We start from the raw sequence: 20,309 nt of genomic DNA on the forward strand, positions 1-20,309 counted from the left end.
GAGGTTGAGGTGGGAGGAATGCTTGAGGCTAGGAATTTGAGACCAGCCTGGGCAACATAGCAAGACCCTGTCTCTACAAAAATTAAAAAATTAGCTGGGTATGATGGTACACGACTGTAGTCCCAGGTAGTAGCGAGGCTGAAGTGGGAGAATCACTTTAGCTCAGGAGTTTAAGGTTGCAGTGAGCTATGGTCTTGCCACTGCATTCCAGCCTGGGTAACAACAGCAAGACCATGTCTCCAAAAAAAAATAATGATTTTTAAAAAAGTATGTTTATGTAATTTTTTTAGCTTTCCTGGAATCAAAAAGAAAATCATTTACTATCTACTACAAGAATACTATATTAGAAAAAAGAATTTCTCTCCTGATTGCTAGTATATTACACAATCTTTCTTTTTTGAAACTGTTGTTTGTTAATAAACTAAACAAAGATTTGCATCATGTTAAATAAAACCTAAAGTTAAGAAAGCCCATAGTAATATTTTATTGTTTTTATGATTTTTAGTGATAGAGTATAAATTACTATTTCCTGCTTCTATACCATCAAACCAAATGTTTCTAGTGTTAGCTGGCTGGAGAATTAAACCTAAACAGGGAATTTCTTTGAGCTGCATATCTACATTTGCCACATACAAAACTTTAGACAGCTAGTTTAATCATTTCTTACAAATATGCTGATGGAAAACTTAGAGATAAGATTTTAGGAGCAAAATCCATACAAATAACAGATGCTATACTTTTGTAATCATTGATTGTCCTCTCAAAACTTTTCTTTTGAAGTACATAAAAAGAAGTAAATATAAGCAAATATTACTTGGAGGAAAATCTACAAAGAGGAAACATCATCATAAAATTTTACCTAATGGATATATTTTTGAAAGGAGCATCAATAGTATTTGATAATTGGTTGGTTGTGAAGTATGAGAAAATGATATCAGTCAAGAAGAACTTTGTTTTTTAACTCAATAACTGAAAGGATAAGAGTTGCTATCAGTTGGAATAAAGAAGGCTACCAGTGAAACAGCTTTAAAGGAAAATAGGAATTCAGATGCTAGATATGTTGAACTCTTACATTGGGTGGTAGGTTAATTGTCATTTGTTTTATGGTTATGCTTTATAACTGACATATATGTAACATATATTAGAAAAATAATTACATAATAAAAATAAAATTATCTCAAAAGAAAAAAATTGACGTGATAAAGGCCAGTTAAAGTTGTGGACCTAACTGACTGGAAGTCCACTTAAAGAATTAACTAAGCAATCATAAGTGGCTCAGTGTATTTTGAGAAAGCTAGAAGGCACCTCCATCTACATGTGCCCGCAATGCCTGGTATTGTATATTTCTGTAGCATGATTCTATGTAAATTCTCAAGATAATTATTGGCCATGTTTATTTAAACTCTATATAACAGAATTGTTTTTGCTTTTAAAGTGTTAAGACACGGCCGGTGCGGATGCCTCCAGGATATCAAGCAGAACTTGTTATTCAATTGGTATGGGTAGACGGTGAACCTCCACAACAGATTACTAGTCTTGCTGTAAGCTCAGCATATGGAATGTAAGTAATTAAACTTTTTTCTGATTTGTATTATTTAGCTAATATGTTTGATTTTTTTAGTTGTTCCTTGCTTCAGTCCTAAAAATGAAAAGAAGCCCTTACCTGGATTTTTATTAGATTAAACAATATATAAGAAAAAAAATTTAAATTTACTTTGTGTTTTTTTTGTTCTTTCTTGAAGTCAAACCTGTGATAATGTTCCCAATTTTGATGTTAGTAGGGGATTGTTAGGATTTTATTACACTTATACTTTATTGTTTTTATATTCTGTCTTTTTTCTCTTTATAATTCATTTTGGATACTTTCAACTTATCCTTTAGAGTTCACTAACTCCCTCTTTAACTGTGTCTAATCCGATGGTAGATCCACCAATGAAGTTCAATTTCAGCTATTTTATTTTTCAGTTCTAGACTTTTCATTTTATTATTTTTAAACATCCTGTTCTCTTTCTAAATTATCACTCTTTTATTTCTTTGAACATATTGAATGTATGCCTTTAAAAATGTGTTACTTTAAGTATGTGTTTGATACTTCCATATTTAGTATCTAGTCTATATAACATTTCTTAGTTTTGGATTATATTATGTTCATGTATGCCAGTTTGTTTGGTTTTATCTTAGGTGTTTCTGGTTGTTTTAATTGAGAAATTAACATTATAATTTGAGATTTTAGATGATATTTTCCTCCAGAAAGTATCTGCATTTCCTCTGGCAGTCTGGGTTAAGAAAATATTGAAGGGTCAGAACAACATAATTCAAGCAGACATCAGATTTTTGCAAGTTGGATTTTATTCCCATTAAAGTGCAATTTAATTTCAGTTAATCCTTATTCCTAGATTGTAGCCCTGCATAGAGGTTGTATCAAACTATACTCCCAACAGCAATGTTTAGAATGTCTACTTTCCTACCACCTTTTTAACAACAACGTATAATCAAACTTTCCATCCTGGTCAGTTCGTTCAGAGTAGTATGTTAATATAATATCAGTAAAAATTTTCTTATACCTTAAGTGAAATTGAACATCTTTTCCTGTTTTGTGACATTCTGTTTCTATTCTTTGTCCATTTGTCTATAAAGTTGCTGACCTTCCTCATAGAGACTCATGAAAACTGTTTACATATTAGGGAAGTTAGCTTTTTCTTTAATGTAATTTGCAATGATCTTTCCTGCTTTTGTTTGCTTTATGACTTTGTTTAAAATGGTTTCTACTTTAAAGAATTTTTTGCAACTCTATTTTTTGTTGTCTTTTATGGCTCTGAATTTGTGTCATTTTTTTTTTTTTTATTGCATTTTAGGTTTTGGGGTACATGTGAAAAACATGCAAGGTTGTTGCATAGGTGCATACATGGCAGTATGATTTGCTGCCTCCCTCCCCTTCACCTATATCTGGCATTTCTCCCCATGCTATCCCTCCCCAACTCCCCACCCCCCGCTATCCTCCCTCCCCCCAACAGACCCCCGTGTATAGTGCTCCCCTCCCTGTGTCCATGTGTTCTCCTTGTTCAACACCCGCCTATGAGTGAGAACATGTGGTGTTTGATTTTGTGTTCTTGTGTCAGTTTGCTGAGAATGATGTTTTCCAGGTTCATCCATGTCCCTACGAAGGATGTGAACTCCTCGTTTTTAATGGCTGCATAATATTCCATGGTGTATATGTGCCACATTTTTCCTGTCCAGTCTATCATCGATGGGCATTTGGGCTGGTTCCAGGTCTTTGCTATTGTAAACTGTGCTGCAATGAACATTCGTGTGCATGTGTCCTTATAGTAGAACGATTTATAATCCTTTGGATATATGCCCAGTAATGGGATTGCTGGGTCAAATGGAATTTCTATTTCTGGGTCCTTGAGGAATCGCCACACTGTCTTCCACAGTGGTTGAACTAATTTACACTCCCACCAACAGTGTAAAAGTGTTCCTATTTCTCCACATCCTCTCCAGCATCTGTTGTCTCCAGATTTTTTAATGATGGCCATTCTAACTGGCGTGAGATGGTATCTCAATGTAGTTTTGATTTGCATTTCTCTAATGACCAGTGCTGATGAGCATTTTTTCATATGTTTGTTGGCCTCATGTATGTCTTCTTTTGTAAAGTATCTGTTCATATCCTTCGCCCATTTTTGAATGGGCTTGTTTGTTTTTTTCTTGTAAATCTTTTTTAGTTCGTTGTAAATTCTGGATATCAGCCCTTTGTCAGACGGGTAGGCTGCAAAAATTTTTTCCCATTCTGTTGGTTGCCGATTCACTCTATTGACTGTTTCTTTTGCCGTGCAGAAGCTGTGGAGTTTGATTAGGTCCCATTTGTCTATTTTGGCTTTTGTTGCCAATGCTTTTGGTGTTTTGGTCATAAAGTCCTTGCTTACGCCTACGTCCTGAATGGTTGTGCCTAGGTTTCCTTCTAGGATTTTTATGGTGTTACATCTTATGTTTAAGTCTTTAATCCATCTGGAGTCAATTTTAGTGTAAGGTGTCAGGAAGGGGTCCAGTTTCTGCTTTCTGCATATGGCTAGCCAGTTTTCCCAACACCACTTATTGAACAGGGAATCCTTTCCCCATTGCTTGTTTTTTTCAGGTTTGTCCAAGATCGGATGGTTGTAGATATGTTGTGTCGCCTCCGACGCCTCTGTTCTGTTCCATTGGTCTATATCTCTGTTTTGGTACCAGTACCATGCTGTTTTGATTACTGTAGCCTTGTAGTAGAGTTTGATGTCTGGTAGTGTGATGCCTCCCGCTTTGTTCTTTTTGCTTAGAATTGACCTGGCTATGCGGGCTCTCTTTTGGTTCCATATGAAGTTTAAGGTGGTTTTTTCCAGTTCTGTGAGGAAGGTCATTGGTAGCTTGATGGGGATAGTGTTGAATCTGTAAATTACTTTGGGTAGTATGGCCATTTTCACGATATTGATTCTTCCTAACCATGAACATGGAATGTTTCTCCATCTGTTTCTTTCCTCTCTTATTTCGTTGAGCAGTGATTTGTAGTTCTTCTTGAAGAGGTCCTTTATGTTCCTTGTTAGTTGTATTCCTAGGTATTTTATTCTCTTTGTAGCAATTGTGAATGGCAGTTCATTCTTGATTTGGCTCCCTTTAAGTCTGTTATTGGTGTATAGGAATGCTTGTGATTTTTGCACATTGATTTTGTATCCTGAGACTTTGCTGAAGTTGCTTATCAGTTTCAGGAGATTTTGGGTTGAGGTGATAGGGTCTTCTAGATATACAATCATGTCGTCTGCAAATAGAGACAATTTGACTTCCTCCTTTTCTAATCGAATACCCTTTATTTCTTTTTCTTGCCTGATTGCTCTGGCTAGAACTTCCAGTACTATATTGAATAGGAGTGGTGAGAGAGGGCATCCTTGTCTAGTGCCAGATTTCAAAGGGAATGCTTCCAGTTTTTGCCCATCCAGTATGATATTGGCTGTCGGTTTGTCATAAATAGCTTTTATTATTTTGAGATACGTTCTGTCGATACCTAGTTTATTGAGAGTTTTTAGCATAAAGGGCTGTTGAATTTTGTCGAAGGCCTTCTCTGCATCAATTGAGATAATCATGTGGTTTTTGTTTTTGGTTCTGTTTATATGGTGAATTACATTTATAGACTTGCGTATATTGAACCAGCCTTGCATCCCCAGGATGAATCCTACTTGATCATGGTGGATAAGCTTTTTGATGTGTTGTTGTAATCAGCTTGCCAGTATTTTATTGAAGATTTTTGCATCTATGTTCATCATGGATATTGGCCTGTAGTTTTCTTTTCTTGTTGAGTCTCTGCCGGGTTTTGGTATTAGGATGATGTTGGTCTCATAAAATGATTTGGGAAGGATTCCCTCTTTTTGGATTATTTGGAATAGTTTCAGTAGGAATGGTACCAGTTCCTCTTTGTATGTCTGGTAGAATTCGGCTGTGAAACCATCTGGACCTGGGCTTTTTTTGGGTGGTAGGCTCTTAATTGCTGCCTCGACTTCAGACCTTGTTATTGGCCTATTCAGGGTTTCGATTTCTTCCTGGTTTAGGCATGGGAGGAGGCTACTGTCCAGGAATTTATCCATTTCTTCCAGGTTTTCTAATTTATGTGCATAGAGTTGTTTGTAATAATCTCTGATGATGGTTTGAATTTCTGTGGCATCTGTGGTGAGATCCCCTTTATCATTTTTTATTGCATCTATTTGGTTATTCTCTCTTTTCTTTTTTATTAGTTTGGCTAGTGGTCTATTTTGTTGATCTTTTCAAAAAACCAGCTCCTGGATTTATTGATTTTTTGTATGGTTTTTCGTGTCTCTATCTCCTTCAATTCTGCTTTGATCTTAGTTATTTCTTGTCTTCTGCTAGGTTTTGAGTTTTTTTGATCTTGCTCCTCTAGCTCTTTCAATTTTGATGATAGGGTGTCAATTTTAGTTCTCTCCTTTCTTCTCATGTGGGCACTTATTGCTATATATTTTCCTCTAGAGACTGCTTTAAATGTGTCCCAGAGATTCTGGTATGTGGTGTCTTCGTTCTCGTTGGTTTCGAAGAACATCTTTTTTTCTGCCTTCATTTCAGTGTTTATCCAGTCAACATTCAGGAGAAAGTTGTTCAATTTCCATGAGGCTGTGTGGTTCTGGGTTGGCTTCTGAATTCTGAGTTCTAACTTGATTGCACTGTGGTCTGAGAGACTGTTTGTTATGGTTTCCGTTCTTTTGCATTTGCTGAGGAGTGATTTACTTCCAATTATGTGGTCAATTTTAGAGTAGGTGTGATGTGGTGCTGAGAAGAATGTATATTCTGTGGATTTGGGCTGGAGAGTTCTGTAAATGTCTATTAGTTTTGCTTGTTCCAGGTCTGAGTTCAAGTCCTGGATATCCTTATTAACTTTCTGTCTCATTGATCTGTCTAATATTGACAATGGTGTGTTGAAGTCTCCCACTATTAATGTGTGGGAGTCTAAGTCTCTTTTCAAGTCTTTAAGAACTTGCCTTATGTATCTGGGTGCTCCTGTATTAGGTGCATATATATTTAGGATCGTTAGCTCTTCTTGTTGCATTGATCCTTTTACCATTATGTAGTGTCCTTCTTTGTCTCTTTTGATCTTTGTTGCTTTAAAGTCTATTTTATCAGAGATGAGAATTGCAACTCCTGCTATTTTTTGCTCTCCATTTGCTTGGTAAATCTTCCTCCATCCCTTTATTTTGAGCCTTTGTGTATCCTTGCGTGTGAGGTGGGTTTCCTGGATACAGCACACTGATGGGTTTTGGCTTTTTATCCAATTAGCCAGTCTGTGTCTTTTGATTGGGGAATTTAGTCCATTTACATTTAGGGTTAATATTGTTATGTGTGAGTTTGCTCCTGTCATTTTGATGCTAGCTGGCTGTTTTGCCCATTGGTTGATGCAGATTCTTCATCGTGTTGCTGCTCCTTACCATTTCGTGCGTTTTTGGAGTGGCTGGTGCTGGTTGTTTTTTTCTATGTGTAGTGTCTCCTTCAGGAGCTCTTGTAAAGCTGGTCTGGTGGTGATGAAATCTGTGAGTACTTGCTTGTTCACAAAGGATTTTATTTTTCCTTCACTTATGAAGCTTAGTTTGGCTGGATATGATATTCTGGGTTGAAAGTTCTTTTCTTTAAGGATGTTGAATATCGGCCCCCACTCTCTTCTGGCCTGTAGGGTTTCTGCTGAGAGATCTGCTGTGAGTCTGATGGGTTTCCCTTTGTGGGTAACCCGACCTTTCTCTCTGGCTGCCCTTAGTATTTTCTCCTTCATTTCAACCCTGGTGAATCTGATGATTATGTGCCTTGGAATTGCTCTTCTAGAGGAATATCTTTGTGGAGTTCTCTGTATTTCCTGGACTTGAATATTGGCCTGCCTTGCTAGGTTGGGGAAGTTTTCCTGGATAATATCCTGAAGAGTATTTTCCAGCTTGGATGCATTCTCTTCATCACATTCAGGTACACCTATCAAACATAGATTAGGTCTTTTCACGTAGTCCCATATTTCTTGTTGACTCTGTTCATTCCTTTTTACCTTGTTTTCTCTAATCTTCCCTTCTCGTTTTATTTCATTGAGTTGATCTTCGACTTCTGATATCCTTTCTTCTGCTTGGTCAATTCTGCTGTTGAAACTTGTGCATGCTTCGCAAAGTTCTCGTGTTGTGTTTTTCAGTTCCATCAATTCACTCATATTCCTCCCTAAGTTGTCCATTCTCGTTAGCATTTCATCAAGTCTTTTTTCAAGGTTCTTAGTTTCTTTGCATTGGGTTAGAACATGTTCTTTTAGCTCATAGAAGTTTCTTATTATCCATTTTCTGAAAGCTGATTCTGTCATTTGATCACACTCATTCTCCGTCCAGTCTTGTTCCCGTGCTGGTGAGGAGTTATGCTGCCTTGTAGGAGGAGAGGTGTTCTGGTTTTGGGTGTTTTCATCCCTTTTGCGTTGGTTTCTTCCCATCTTTGTGGATTTATCCACCTATTGACTTTGTAGTTGCTGTCTTTCTGATTTTGGTAATTTTAAGTCTGCAGCAGCTGAACTCATAAACCCCCTTTTCTTCCCCCCAGGTGTTCTGGCCCGGGGGTTAGGGCTTTATGCTTTTCAGCTGTGTTGCTACCGTTTTCCCTGCCCACAAGGTGGCAGTCTAGTCACACTCAGCCTGCAGAGGCTTCGCTGAGCTGCTGTGGGCTCCGCCCAGCTTCCGTGTGAGCTTCCCTGCAGTCCTGTTTATATGGGTGTAGTTAGAACTGCTTCCGCTATGCTGGCCCGTCTGTGTAGTGGCGGGTTGTCTTGGTTATGGAAAATTGCCCCAGAAACTGCAGGGTGTTTCCCGATGGAGGACGCCCCTCCCCCACAGAGCTGGACCGTCCCAGGTTCAGCCGTGTTTCCAGAGGGGCCCTCTTTGCCCGGTAATCTCTTGGCTTGCCTCCTTGCCACAGCTCCCCTTGCTGGCCCAGAGGGGACACAGTCTCGTTCACTTTGCTCAAGGAGCCACTGCTCCCCGCCCCCGGTGCAGACCGAGCGGCTGCTCTGGTCCAACCAGCGGAGCTGGGAACCCATGGAGCTTCTCTGCCTGTGAATCTCCTGGTCTGTGGCCAGTTAAAATCCGCTGCCCTGTTGTGCCACTGCATCAGCCAAAGCAGCGGCTCTGAGATTCGTGGCGCATCCTTGCCCGGGGGTCTCCTGGCTTGACTCCCTGCTTCAGCTCCCCTTGCTGGCTCAGAGGGAACTCTGTCTCTCTCGCTCTGCATAAGAAGCCACTGCCCCCCACCCCAGGGCATAGGCTGAGCCGCCACGCCGCTCAAACCAGTGGCGCTGGCGACCCGTGGGGCTTCTCCTCCTGTGAATCTGCTGGTCTGTGGGCAGTAAAAATCCGTCTGGAAATGCGGCGTCCACTCACCCTCTGCGCCTTCTCTCAGAGCTGCAATCCCGACTTCCTCCTAAGCAGCCATCTTGTCTCAAAGAAAAACTTGTGTCATATTTTAAAAGTCCTTCTCTCTTCAAGATAATAATAAAAATATAATAAAAACAAAAAATTATGATGTTCTTTCTAATATGCTTTTTGTTTTATATATTTAAAGCTTTAATCGATCTGGAATTTATTTAAATATATGATATGAAATAAGTATTAAATTATATTTTTTCCTGATGACTAAGAATTGTGCCAGTACCATTTCCTGAATACTTCATCTTTCTATGCTTATTTGGAATCTTTTAAAAAGAATACATTCCTTTATATATTTCACTTCTATTTCTGTACTTCCTAAGGTGAGTCTTATAAGCTCCAAGAGAATGCCTTGAAACCATCAGTAAGCAGTACATGGAAAAAAGTCTTATCTTTGTGTACCTAGAGTTTTCTTTAGGGGGATATGGAGGATATATGTGAACATAGAGTATTGAGTGCCTGCTTCTGGACTAGAATATTATTTGATGGGAAAGCTGGCAACAACAGTTGATGGATGAAGGGAGAGGAAGAAGGGACTGTGGGACAGTCTATTGTTTCATTATTCGATATGGTAAGAATATATTATTATTCTCTAGCCCAAGTAATTACAAGGAGAATTGACTTAGTCCATTTGGGCTGCTTAACAAAATGTCTTATAAATGGGTAATTTGTAACAACCAAGATATATTATTCACAGTTCTGGAGGCTAGAAAGTCCAAAATTAAGGTCTCAGCAGATTCAGTGTCTGGTGAGGATTTGCTCTCTGCTTCAAAGATAGCACCTTCTTGCTGTGTTTGCACTTGGCAGAAGGGTGAACAAACTCCCTCAGACCTCTTTTATGAGAAAGTGAATTCCATTCATGATGGCATAGGTCTCCCAAAGGCCTAAGCACCTTCCCAAGTCCCCAACTCTTAATACCATCACCTTGGGGATTAGATTTCAACATAACATATGAATTTGGGGATACACAAAAATTCAGACCATAACATTCTGATCCTGCTTCCCAAAACTTTATGTTCTTCTCATACGCAAAAAAAAAATTCATTTGATTCTAATAACTACAAAAGTTTTAAGACATTTTGGCATTAACTCAGAAGTTTAAAGCCCAAAGTCTCATCAAAATGTTATCTGGGCCGAGTGCAATGACTCACACCTGTAATCCCAGCACTGTGGGAGGCCAAGGTGGGTGGATCACCTGAGGTCAGGAGTTTGAGACCAGCCTGGCCAACATGGTAAAACCCCGTCTCTACTGAAAGACATGAAAAAAAATATTAATGTTTTTAGCAACAAGGGAAAAGTAAAATAATAGAATACCATTTTTGCCTGTTAAATGAGCAACCTTTTAGATTGCTATTTTCTGTTAACAATAGTGTGAGGAAATAAATCCTCTCATACACATGTATTTTATCTTTTAAAAATGATACTAACTATAGCATTCAATCCTGAAATTTTAATGCTACTTAAATTTCTTCAATTTCTGGAAACACACTTATGGACAAAGTTTGTAGATGGATATTCTTTGCATCTTTGTGGTAGCAAGATATTTAGAACTTATATAAATGTTCGTAAACAGGAAGATAATTTTTTTAAAGTTACTTTTGTGCCATGGAATACAATGCTGTAAAAAGCAAAAACCAGAAAATATCCCTTAGACATTTTAGTGAAGAGAAAATTATATAATAGATGCTTGTAAAAACACAGAAGACTAGGGCAAGAAGGATATAAACAAATCATTAATGGTAATTGTCCCTGGAATGGAGACTAGCATGCAGTAGGTTGGCTAACCGGACTGTCATTTTATATTTAGTGTTTCATTTGTTTAAGGAAAAATATTTTCAACTGGAATTTTTTAAAATAAATAAACAGAAGAGATATTGACACTGTGGCTCTGAAAACTCACTTCCTTAGGGGATTCAAAGGTATGAGTTCGTGAGAATCATCAGATACCAGAAATGTGTTAGAAAGTGTGGGCTTTAAAAATGATCACTCCCCAGAACTCTGGTGGAAATGACTCACGACCTTGCCTTTTTGACGGAGCAATAATGTGCAAACGCAAACACAATGAAAACACAAATACATAATTCCTTGAAAAAAGAATATAGTAGATAAAGAAGTATTGATTTAATCAATAATTTTTTATGTTTCTACTATACAATAGACATGTAGAAGCTGAGAATATAGCAGTGCACAGACAAAAAGACCTTTCCTCATTCAATTTAGGTTCTACTCAGGGTTTACGATAATGGAGATATTTGTATATTGTGATTTGAAAGTAATTAAAAAGAATAAATGTAGAAATTTGCAGCAAGGTAACAGAACAAAATGCATGGGGAACAGAGGGTGAAAAATGAAAATTATTGAAGGAATCTAATGAAAAGATTAAATGTGAGCATTTCACTTTTATTACAAAGATAGTAGAAGTTTTGCTGATTCACCTGTTCTATTATGGCCTGCAAAATTTCTAGATGATACAGAACCACAGAATTTTGGTTGTTAGGCTTTGGTTTGATGGTAGGCTTAGTAGAGAGCTCTGTTTCTTTAGTTCCTGAAATAATCTAGTGTCGAATTAAAGAGCATATATGGTAGAGTTAGAGTCTTTGGGATACAAATTCAAATTCTGTTTTTTTCTAGCTGTTGTATTTTTTTTTTTTAAGTTACTTGAAATTTCTGTGCCTCAGTTTTTTTAATCTGTAAAATGAGGATAACATGTTGAGAAGATTAAATGCATTAATGCATATAAAATGTTGCATTTGTTAGGTTCCCAGCAGGAAAAATATGATACATTCAAAATAGGATAATTTGAGGAGTTTTAATAAATGAAGTATTTATGAAGGTTTTTGCAGGATCTAGGAAAGCAAGGGATAGTATAGTATCCCAGGATTTGAAAGTGTGCTTCATTACCACTTGTCAAAGAATAACTCAGATGTGCCTGGCAAGATGGCTGAATATGAACAGCTCTGATCTGCAGCTCCCAGCGAGATCAATGCAGAAGGTGGGTGATTTCTGCATTTCCAGCTGAGGTACCTGGCTCATCCCATTGGGACTGGTTACACAGTGAGTGCAGCCCATGAAGGGTGAGCCAAAGGAGGGTGAGATATCGTCTCACCTGGGAGGGGCAAGGAGTCAGGGAACTCCCTCCCCTAGCCAAGGGAAGGCATGAGGGACTGTGCCGTGAAGAACAGTACATTCCAGACAAGATACTATGCTTTTCCCACAGCTCTTCACAACCCACAGACCAGGAGATCCCCTCGGGAGCCTACACCACCAGGGCCCTGGGTTTCAAGTAGAAAACTGGGTGGCAGCCATTTGGGCAGACACCAAGCTAGCTGCAGGAGTTTTTAGTTCATACCCCAATGCAGCAAGACAGAACCGTTCACTCCCTTGGAAAGGGGGCTGAAGCCAGGGAGCCAAGTGGTCTAGCTCAGTGGATCCGACCCCCACAGAGCCAAGCTAAGAACCACTGACTTGAAATTCTTGCTGCCAGCACAGCAATCTGAAGTTGACCTGAGACACTTGATCTTTGTAGTGGGGGGGTGTGTCTGCCATTACTGAAGCTTGACTAGGCAGTTTTACCTCACAGTGTAAACAAAGTCTCCTGAAAGTTCAAACTAGGTGGAACCCACTGCAGCTAAGCAAAGCCCCTGTAGCCACACTGCCTCTCTAGATTCCTTTACTCTGAACAGGACATCTCTGAAAGAAAGGCAGCAGATCCAGTCAGAGGCTTATAGATAAAAGTCTCATCTCCTTGCAACAGAGCACCTGGGAAAGGGGCAGTTGTGGGCACACCTGGGGAAAGGGCAGCAGCTGTGCGCACACCTTCAGCAGATGTAAACGTTCTTGCCTGCGAGCTCTGAAGAGAACAGCAGATCTCCCAGAACAGCACTTGAGCTCTGCTAAGGGACAGACTGCCTCCTCAAGTGGATGCCTGACCCTGTGCCTCCTGACTGTGTGACAACTCCCAGCAGGGTTTGACAGACACCTCATACAAGAGAGCTCTGGCTGGCATCTGGTGGGTGACCCTCTAGGATGAAGCTTCCAGAGGAAGGAACAGGCAGCAATCTTTGCTGTTCTGCAGACTCCATTGGTGATACTCAGGCAAACGGGGTCTGGAGTAGACCTCCAGCAAATTCCAGCAGACCTGCAAACAAAGGGGCCTGACTGTTAGAAGAAAAACTAACAAGCAGAAATAAATAGCATCAACATAAACAAAAAGGACATCCACACAAAAATCTATCCAAAGGTCACCAACATCAAAGACCAAAGGTAGATAAATCCATGAAGATGAGGAAAAACCAGCATAAAAATCCTGAAAGTTCCAAAAACCAGAATGCCTCTTCTCCTCCAAAAGATAACAACTTCTCACCAGCAAGGGAACAAAACAGGAGGGAGAATGATGACGAATTGACAGAAGTAGGCTTCAGAAGGTGGGTAATAACAAACTCCTCTGAGCTAAAGGGGCATACTCTTACCCAATCCAAGGAAGCTAAGAACCTTGAAAAAAGGTTAGATGAAATGCTAACTAGAATAATCAGTTTAGAGAAGAACATAAATGACATGATGGAGCTGCAAAACACAGCATGAGAACTTTGTGAAGCACACACAAGATTCAATAGCTGAATTGATCAAGCAGAAGAAAAGCTATCAGAGATTGAAGATAAACTTAATGAAATAAAGTGTGGAGACAAGATTAGAGAAAAAAGAATGAAAAGACTTCCAGCAGACCTGCAAACAAAGAGGCCTGACTGTTAGAAGAAAAACTAACAAGCAGAAATAAATATGGATTTATTCTGATGATTGTGTCTTGGGGTTGCTCTTCTCAAGGAATATCTTTGTGGTGTTCTCTATATTTCCAGAATTTGAATGTTGGCCTGTATTGCTAGGCTGGGGAAGTTCTTCTAGATAATATCCTGAAGAGTGTCTTCCAACTTGGTTCCCTTTTCCCTGTCACTTTTAGGTACACTAGTCAAACGTAAGTTTGGTCTTTTCACATAGTCCTATATTTCTTGGAGACTTTGTTTCTTCCTTTTCATTCTGTCTCTATTTGCAGATGACATGATTGTATATTTAGAAAACATCATCTCCTCCCCAAATCTGCTTAAGCTGATAAGCAACTTCAGCAAAGTTGCAGGATGCAAAATCAATGTGCAAAATTCACAAGCATTCTGATACATGAATAATAGATAAACAGAGAACCAAATCATGAGTGAACTCCCATTCACAATTGCAACAAAGATAATAAAATACCTAGGAATACAACTTACAAGGGATGTGAAGGACCTTTTCAAGGAGAACTACAAACCACTGTTCAAGGAAATAAGAGAGGACACAAACAAATGGAAAAACACCCATGCTCATGGACAGAAAGAAACAATATGATAAAAATTTCCATACTGCCCAAAGTAATTTATAGATTCATGCTAGCCCCATCAGGCTACCATTGACTTTCTTCACAGAATTGGAAAAAAACTACTTTAAATTTCATATGGAACCAAAAAGAGCCTCGATAACCAAGACAACCTAATCAAAAAGAACAAAGCTAGAAGTATCAGGCTACCTGACTTCAGACTATACTTCAAGGCAACAGTAACAAAAACAGCATGGTACTGGTACCAAAACAGAAATATAGACCAATGGAACAGAACAGAGGCCTCAGAAATTATCCTGCATATCTACAACCATCTGATCTTTGAAAAACCTGACAAAAACAAGCAATGGGGAAAAGATTCCCTATTTAATAAATGGTGTTGGGAAAACTGGCTAGTCATATGCAGAAAACTGAAACTGGTCCTTTTCCTTCACCTTATTACAAAAATTAACTCAAGATAGGATTAAAGACTTAAACATAAGACCTAAAACCATAAAAACCCTAGAAGAAAACCTAGGCAATGCTATTCAGGGCATAGGCATGGGAAAAGACTTCATGACCAAAACACCAAAGGCAATGGCAACAAAAGCCAAAATTGGCAGATTGAATCTAATTAAAGAGCTCCTGCACAGCAAAAGAAACTATCATCAGATTGAAGAAGTAACCTACAGAATGGGAGAAAATTACTGCAATCTATCCATCTGACAAAGGGCTAATATGTAGAATCTACAAGGAACTTAAAAAAAATTTACAAAACAAACAAAAAACAACCTCATCAAAAAGTGAGAAAAGGATATGAACACACATTTCTCAAAATAAGACATTTATGCAACCAACAAACATATGAAATAAAGCTCATCATCACTGGTCATTAGAAAAATCCAAATCAAAACCACAGAGATATTATCTCATGCCAGTTAGAATGGTGATTCTTAGAAAGTTAGGAAACAACAGATGCTGGAGAGGATGTGAAGAAATAGGAATGCTTTTACACTTTTGGTGGGAGTGTAAATTAGCTTAACCATTGTGGAAGAAAGTATGCAATTCCTCAAGGATCCAGAGCCAGAAATACCATTTGACCCAGCAATCCCATTACTGGGTATATATCCAAAGGATTACAAATCATTCTACTACAAAGACACTTGCACATGTATGTTTATTGCAGCACTATTCACAATAGCACAGAGTTGGAACCAACCCAAATGCCCATCAGTGATAGACTGGATAAAGAAAATGTGGCACATATACATCATGGAATATTATGCAGTCATAAAGAAGAATGAGTTCATGTCCTTTGCGGGGACATGGATGAAGCTGGAAACCATAATTCTTATCAAACTAACACAATAACAGAAAACCAAACACTACATGTTCTCACTTGTAAGTGGGAGCTGAACAATGAGAACACATAGACACAGGGAGGGGAATATCACACACCAGAGCCTTTTGGGGGTTAGGGGGTTAGGTAAGGGATAGCATTAGGAGAAATACCTAATGTAGATGATGGATTGATGGGTGCAGCAAACCACCATGAACATACATACCTATTTAACAAACCTGCATGTTCTGCACATATATCCTACAACTTAAAAGTATAATAAAGAATAACTCAAAGATATATATTAGGAGGATCCAAGATGGCCGAATAGGAACAGCTCTGGAGTGCAGCTCCCAGTGAGAACGCAGCGGGTGAGTGATCACCGCATTTCCAAATGAGTTTTTACTGCCCACAGACCAGGAGATTCCCAAATGGAAAAGCGCCATAAGTTTCCAGCATGGCTGTTTCAGCCAGCGCAGAGAGTCTCCACACAAAAACTCACACAAATCTGGGTGGCTGTTTCAACTGTTGCCTGGAACGCCTGAGAAACAGAGTCACCATTCGACTGAAAAAAAGGGGGGGCTGAAACAGGGAGCCAGGTGATCTGGCTTGGCAGATCCCACCCCAACAAAGACCAGCAATCTGAAATGCTCTGGATATTAGCTTTGTCAGCTGGATAGATTGCAAAAATATTCTCCCATTCTTTAGGTTGCCTGTTCACTCTGATTATAGTTTCTTTTGCTGTGCAGAAACTCTTCATTTTAATGAGATCCCATTTGTCTATTTTGGCTTTTGTTGCCATTCCTTTTGGTGTTTTAGTCATGAAGTCTTTGCCCATGCCTATGTCCTGAATGGTATTACCTGGGTTTTCTTCTAGGATTTTTATGGTTTTAGGTCTAGTGTTTAAGTCTTTAATCCATTTTGAGTTAATTTTTGTATAAGGTGTAAGGAAGGGATCCAGTTTCAGCTTTCAGCATATGGCTAGCCAGTTTTCCCAACACCATTTATTAAAAAGGAAATCTTTTCCCCATTGCTTGTTTTTGTTGGGTTTGTCAAAGATCAAATGGTTGTAGATGTGTGGCATAATTTCTGAGGCCTCTGTTCTGTTCCATTGGTCTATATATCTGTTTTGGTACCAGTACCATGCTGTTTTGATTACTGTAGGCTTGTAGTATAGTTTGAGGTTAGGTAGCATGATGCCTACAGCTTTGTTCTTTACACTTAGGATTCTCTTTGCTATCCAGGATCTTTTTTGAGTTTCATGTGAAATTTAAAGTAGTTTTTTCCAATTCTGTGAAGAAAGTCAATGGCAACTTGAAGGGAAGAGCATTGAATCTTTGAATTACTTTGGGTAGTGTGGCCATTCTCATGATATTGATTTTACCTATCCATGAGGATGGAATGATTTTTCATTTGTTTGTGTCCTCTCTTATTTCCTTGGGCAGTGGTTTGTAGTTCTTCTTGAAGAAGTCCTTCATATCCCTTGTAAGTTGTATTCCTAGGTATTTTATTCTCTTTGTAGTAATTGTGAATGGGAGTTCACTCATGATTTGGCTCTGTTTGTCTATTATTGGTGTATTGGAATGCTTGTGATTTTTGCAAAATAATTTTGTATACTGAGACTTTGCTGAAGTTGCTTATCAGCTTAAGCAGATTTTGGGCTGAGATGATGGGATCTCTTAAATATACACTTATGTCACCTGCAAACAGAGGCAGTTTGACTTCCTCTTTTTCTAATTAAATATACTTTATTTCTTTCTCTTGCCTGATGGCCCTGGTCAGAACTTTCAATACTATGTGGAATAGGAGTGGTGAGAGAGGGCATCCTTGTCTTGTGCTGCTTTTCAAAGGGAATGCTTCCAGTTTTTACCCATTCAGTATATTGGCTGTGGGTTTGTCATAAATAGCTGTTATTATTTTGAGATACGTTCCATCAGTACCTAGTTGATTGAGAGTTTTTAGCATGAAAGGCTGCTGAATTTTGTCAAAGGCCTTCTCTGCATCTATTGAGATAATCGTGGTTTTTGTTCCTGATTCTGTTTATGTGATAGATTACATTTATTGATTTGCATATGTTGAACCAGTCTTGCATCCCAGGGATGAAGCCAACTTGCTTGTGGTGGATAAGCTTTTTGATGTGCTGCTGGATTTGGTATGCCAGTATTTTATTGAGGATTTTCACATCAATGTTCCTCATGGATATTGACCAGAAATTTTCTTTTTTTGTTGTGTCTGTGCCAGGGTTTGGAATCAGGATGATGTTGGCCCCATAAAATGAGTTAGGGAGCATTCCCTCTTTTTGTAGTGTTTGGAATAGTTTGAGGAGGAATGGTACCAGCTCCTCTTTGTACCTCTGGTATTACTCGGCTGTGAAACTGTCTGGTCCTGGACTTTTTTTGGTTGGTTCGCTATTAATTGCTGCCTCAATTTCCGAACTTGTTATTGGTCTATGCAGGGATTTGACTTCTTCCTGGGTTAGTCTTGGGAGGGTGTGAGTGTCCAGGAATTTATCCATTTTTTCTAGATTTTCTAGTTTATTTGCATAGAGGTGTTTATAGTATTCTCTGATGGTGGTCTGTATTTCTGTGGGATTGGTGGTGATATCCTCTTTATTATTTTTTATTATGTCTATTTGATTCTTCTCTCTTCTTCTTTATTAGTCTAGCTAGCAGCCTATCTAGTTTGTTGATGCTTTCAAAAGACCAGCTCCTGGATTCATTGATTTTTTGAAGTTTTTTTTTTTTTTTGTCTCTATCGCCTTCAGTTCTGCTTTGATCTTAGTTATTTCTTGTCTTCTGCTAGCTTTTGAATTTGTTTGCTTTTACTTCTCTAGTTCTTTTAATTGTGGTGTTAGAGTGTTGATTTTAGATTTTTATTGCTTTCTCTTGTGGGCATTTAGTGCTACAAATTTCCCTCTAGACACTGCTTTAAATGTGTTTCAGAGATTCTGGTACTTGGGTCTTTGTTCTCATTGGTTTCAAAGAACTTAAAATTCCTGCCTTTGTTTTGCTATTTACCCAGTAGTCATTCAGGAACAGTCTGTTCAGTTTCCATGTAGTTGTATGCTTTTGAGTGAGTTTCTTAATCCTGAGTTCTAATTTGATTACACCATGGTCTGAGAGACTGTTTGTTTGATTTCCATCCTTTTGCATTTGCTGAGCAGTGTTTTACTTCCAATTATGTGGTTGATTTTAGAGTAAGTGTGATGTAGTGCTGAGACGACTGTATTTTCTGTCGATTTGGGGTGGATAGTTCTGTAGATTTCTATTAGGTCCACTTGGTTCAGAGCTGAGTTCAAGTCCTGAATATCCTTGTTCATTTTCTGTTTTGTTGATCTGTCTTATATTGACAGTGGGGTGTTAAAATCTCCCACTATTATTGTGTGAGAGTCTAAGTCTCTTTGTAAGTCTCTAAGAACTTGCTTTATGAATCTGGGTGCTCCTGTATTGTGTGAATATACAATTAGGATAGTTAGCTCTTCTTGTTGCATTGATCCCTTTACTATTATGTAAGGCCTTTGTTTGTCTTTTTTATTTGTTGGTTTAAAATCTGTTTTATCAGAGACTAAGATTACAATCCCTGCTTTTGTTTGTTTGTTTGTTTTCCATTTGCTTGGTAAATCTTCCTCCATCCCTTTATTTCAAGTCTACATGTGTCTTTGCACGTGAGATGGGTCTCCTGAATACAGCACACTGATGGGTCTTGACTCTTCATCCAATTTGCCAGTCTATGTCTTTCAATTGGGACATTTAGCACATTTACATTTAAGGTGAATATTGTTATGTGTGATTGATCCTGCCATTATGATGTTACCTGGTTATTTTGTCCTTTAGTTGATACAGTTTCTTCATAGCATCGATGTTCTTTACCATTTGATATGTTTTTGCAGTGGCTGGTACTGGTTGTTGTTTTCCATGTTTAGTGCTTCCTTTAGAAGCTCTGGTAAGGCAGGCCTCATGGTGACAAAATCTCTCAGTATTTGCTTGTCTGTAAAGGATTTTATTTCTCTTTTTCTTATGAAGCTTAGTGTGACTGGATATGAAATTCTGGGCAGAAAATTCTTTTCTTTAAGAATATTAAAAATATTGGCCCCACTCTCTTCTGTCTTGTACGGTTTCTGCCAAGAGATCCACTGATAGTCTGATGGGCTTTTCTGTGTGGGCAACCCAACCTTCCTCTCTGGCTGCTCTTAGCATTTTTTCTTTATTTCCTGAATTTGAATATTGGCCTGCTTTGCTAGGTTGGGGAAGTTCTCCTGGATAACATGCTGAAGAATGTTTTTTAGCTTGGTTTCATTCTCCCCATCACTTTCAGGTATACTGATGAAATGTAGATTTGGCCTTTTCACATAATCCTGTATTTCTTGGAAGCTTTGTTTGTTTCTTTTCACTCTTTTTTCTGTATTCTTGTCTTCTCACTTTATTTCATTGATTTTCAATCTCGGATATCCTTTCTTCTGCTTGATTGATTCAACTATTGAAACTTGTTATGCCTTACAAAGTTCTCATGCTCATGCTGTGTTTTTCAGCTCCATCAGGTCATTTATGTTCTTCTCTAAACTGGTCATTCTAGTTAGCATTTTGTCTAACCTTTTTTTCAAGATTCTTACCTTCCTTGCATTGGGTTAGAACACGCTCCTTTAGCTCAGAGGAGTTTGTTACTACCA

General features: G+C 38.5%; 1 protein-coding gene across 9 annotated transcripts in view; it reads left to right on the forward strand.

Annotated features, from left to right (window-relative positions):
* The window catches only part of STXBP5L (syntaxin binding protein 5L), a 440,807-nt gene that overhangs the window by 292,204 nt on the left and 128,294 nt on the right, over positions 1 to 20,309 (forward strand). For all 9 annotated transcript variants that reach the window (XM_064374676.1, XM_064374677.1, XM_064374680.1 and 6 more), the window contains one exon: positions 1,436 to 1,561. In XM_064374676.1, coding sequence (XP_064230746.1) covers positions 1,436 to 1,561 — 126 coding nt within the window. The remainder of the gene's footprint in view (positions 1 to 1,435; positions 1,562 to 20,309) is intronic.

Source organism: Aotus nancymaae, unplaced genomic scaffold (assembly GCF_030222135.1).
Source record: "Aotus nancymaae isolate 86718 unplaced genomic scaffold, 86718_ANA_hifiasm-v0.15.2.pri h1tg000011l, whole genome shotgun sequence".
Taxonomy (NCBI): domain Eukaryota; kingdom Metazoa; phylum Chordata; class Mammalia; order Primates; family Aotidae; genus Aotus; species Aotus nancymaae.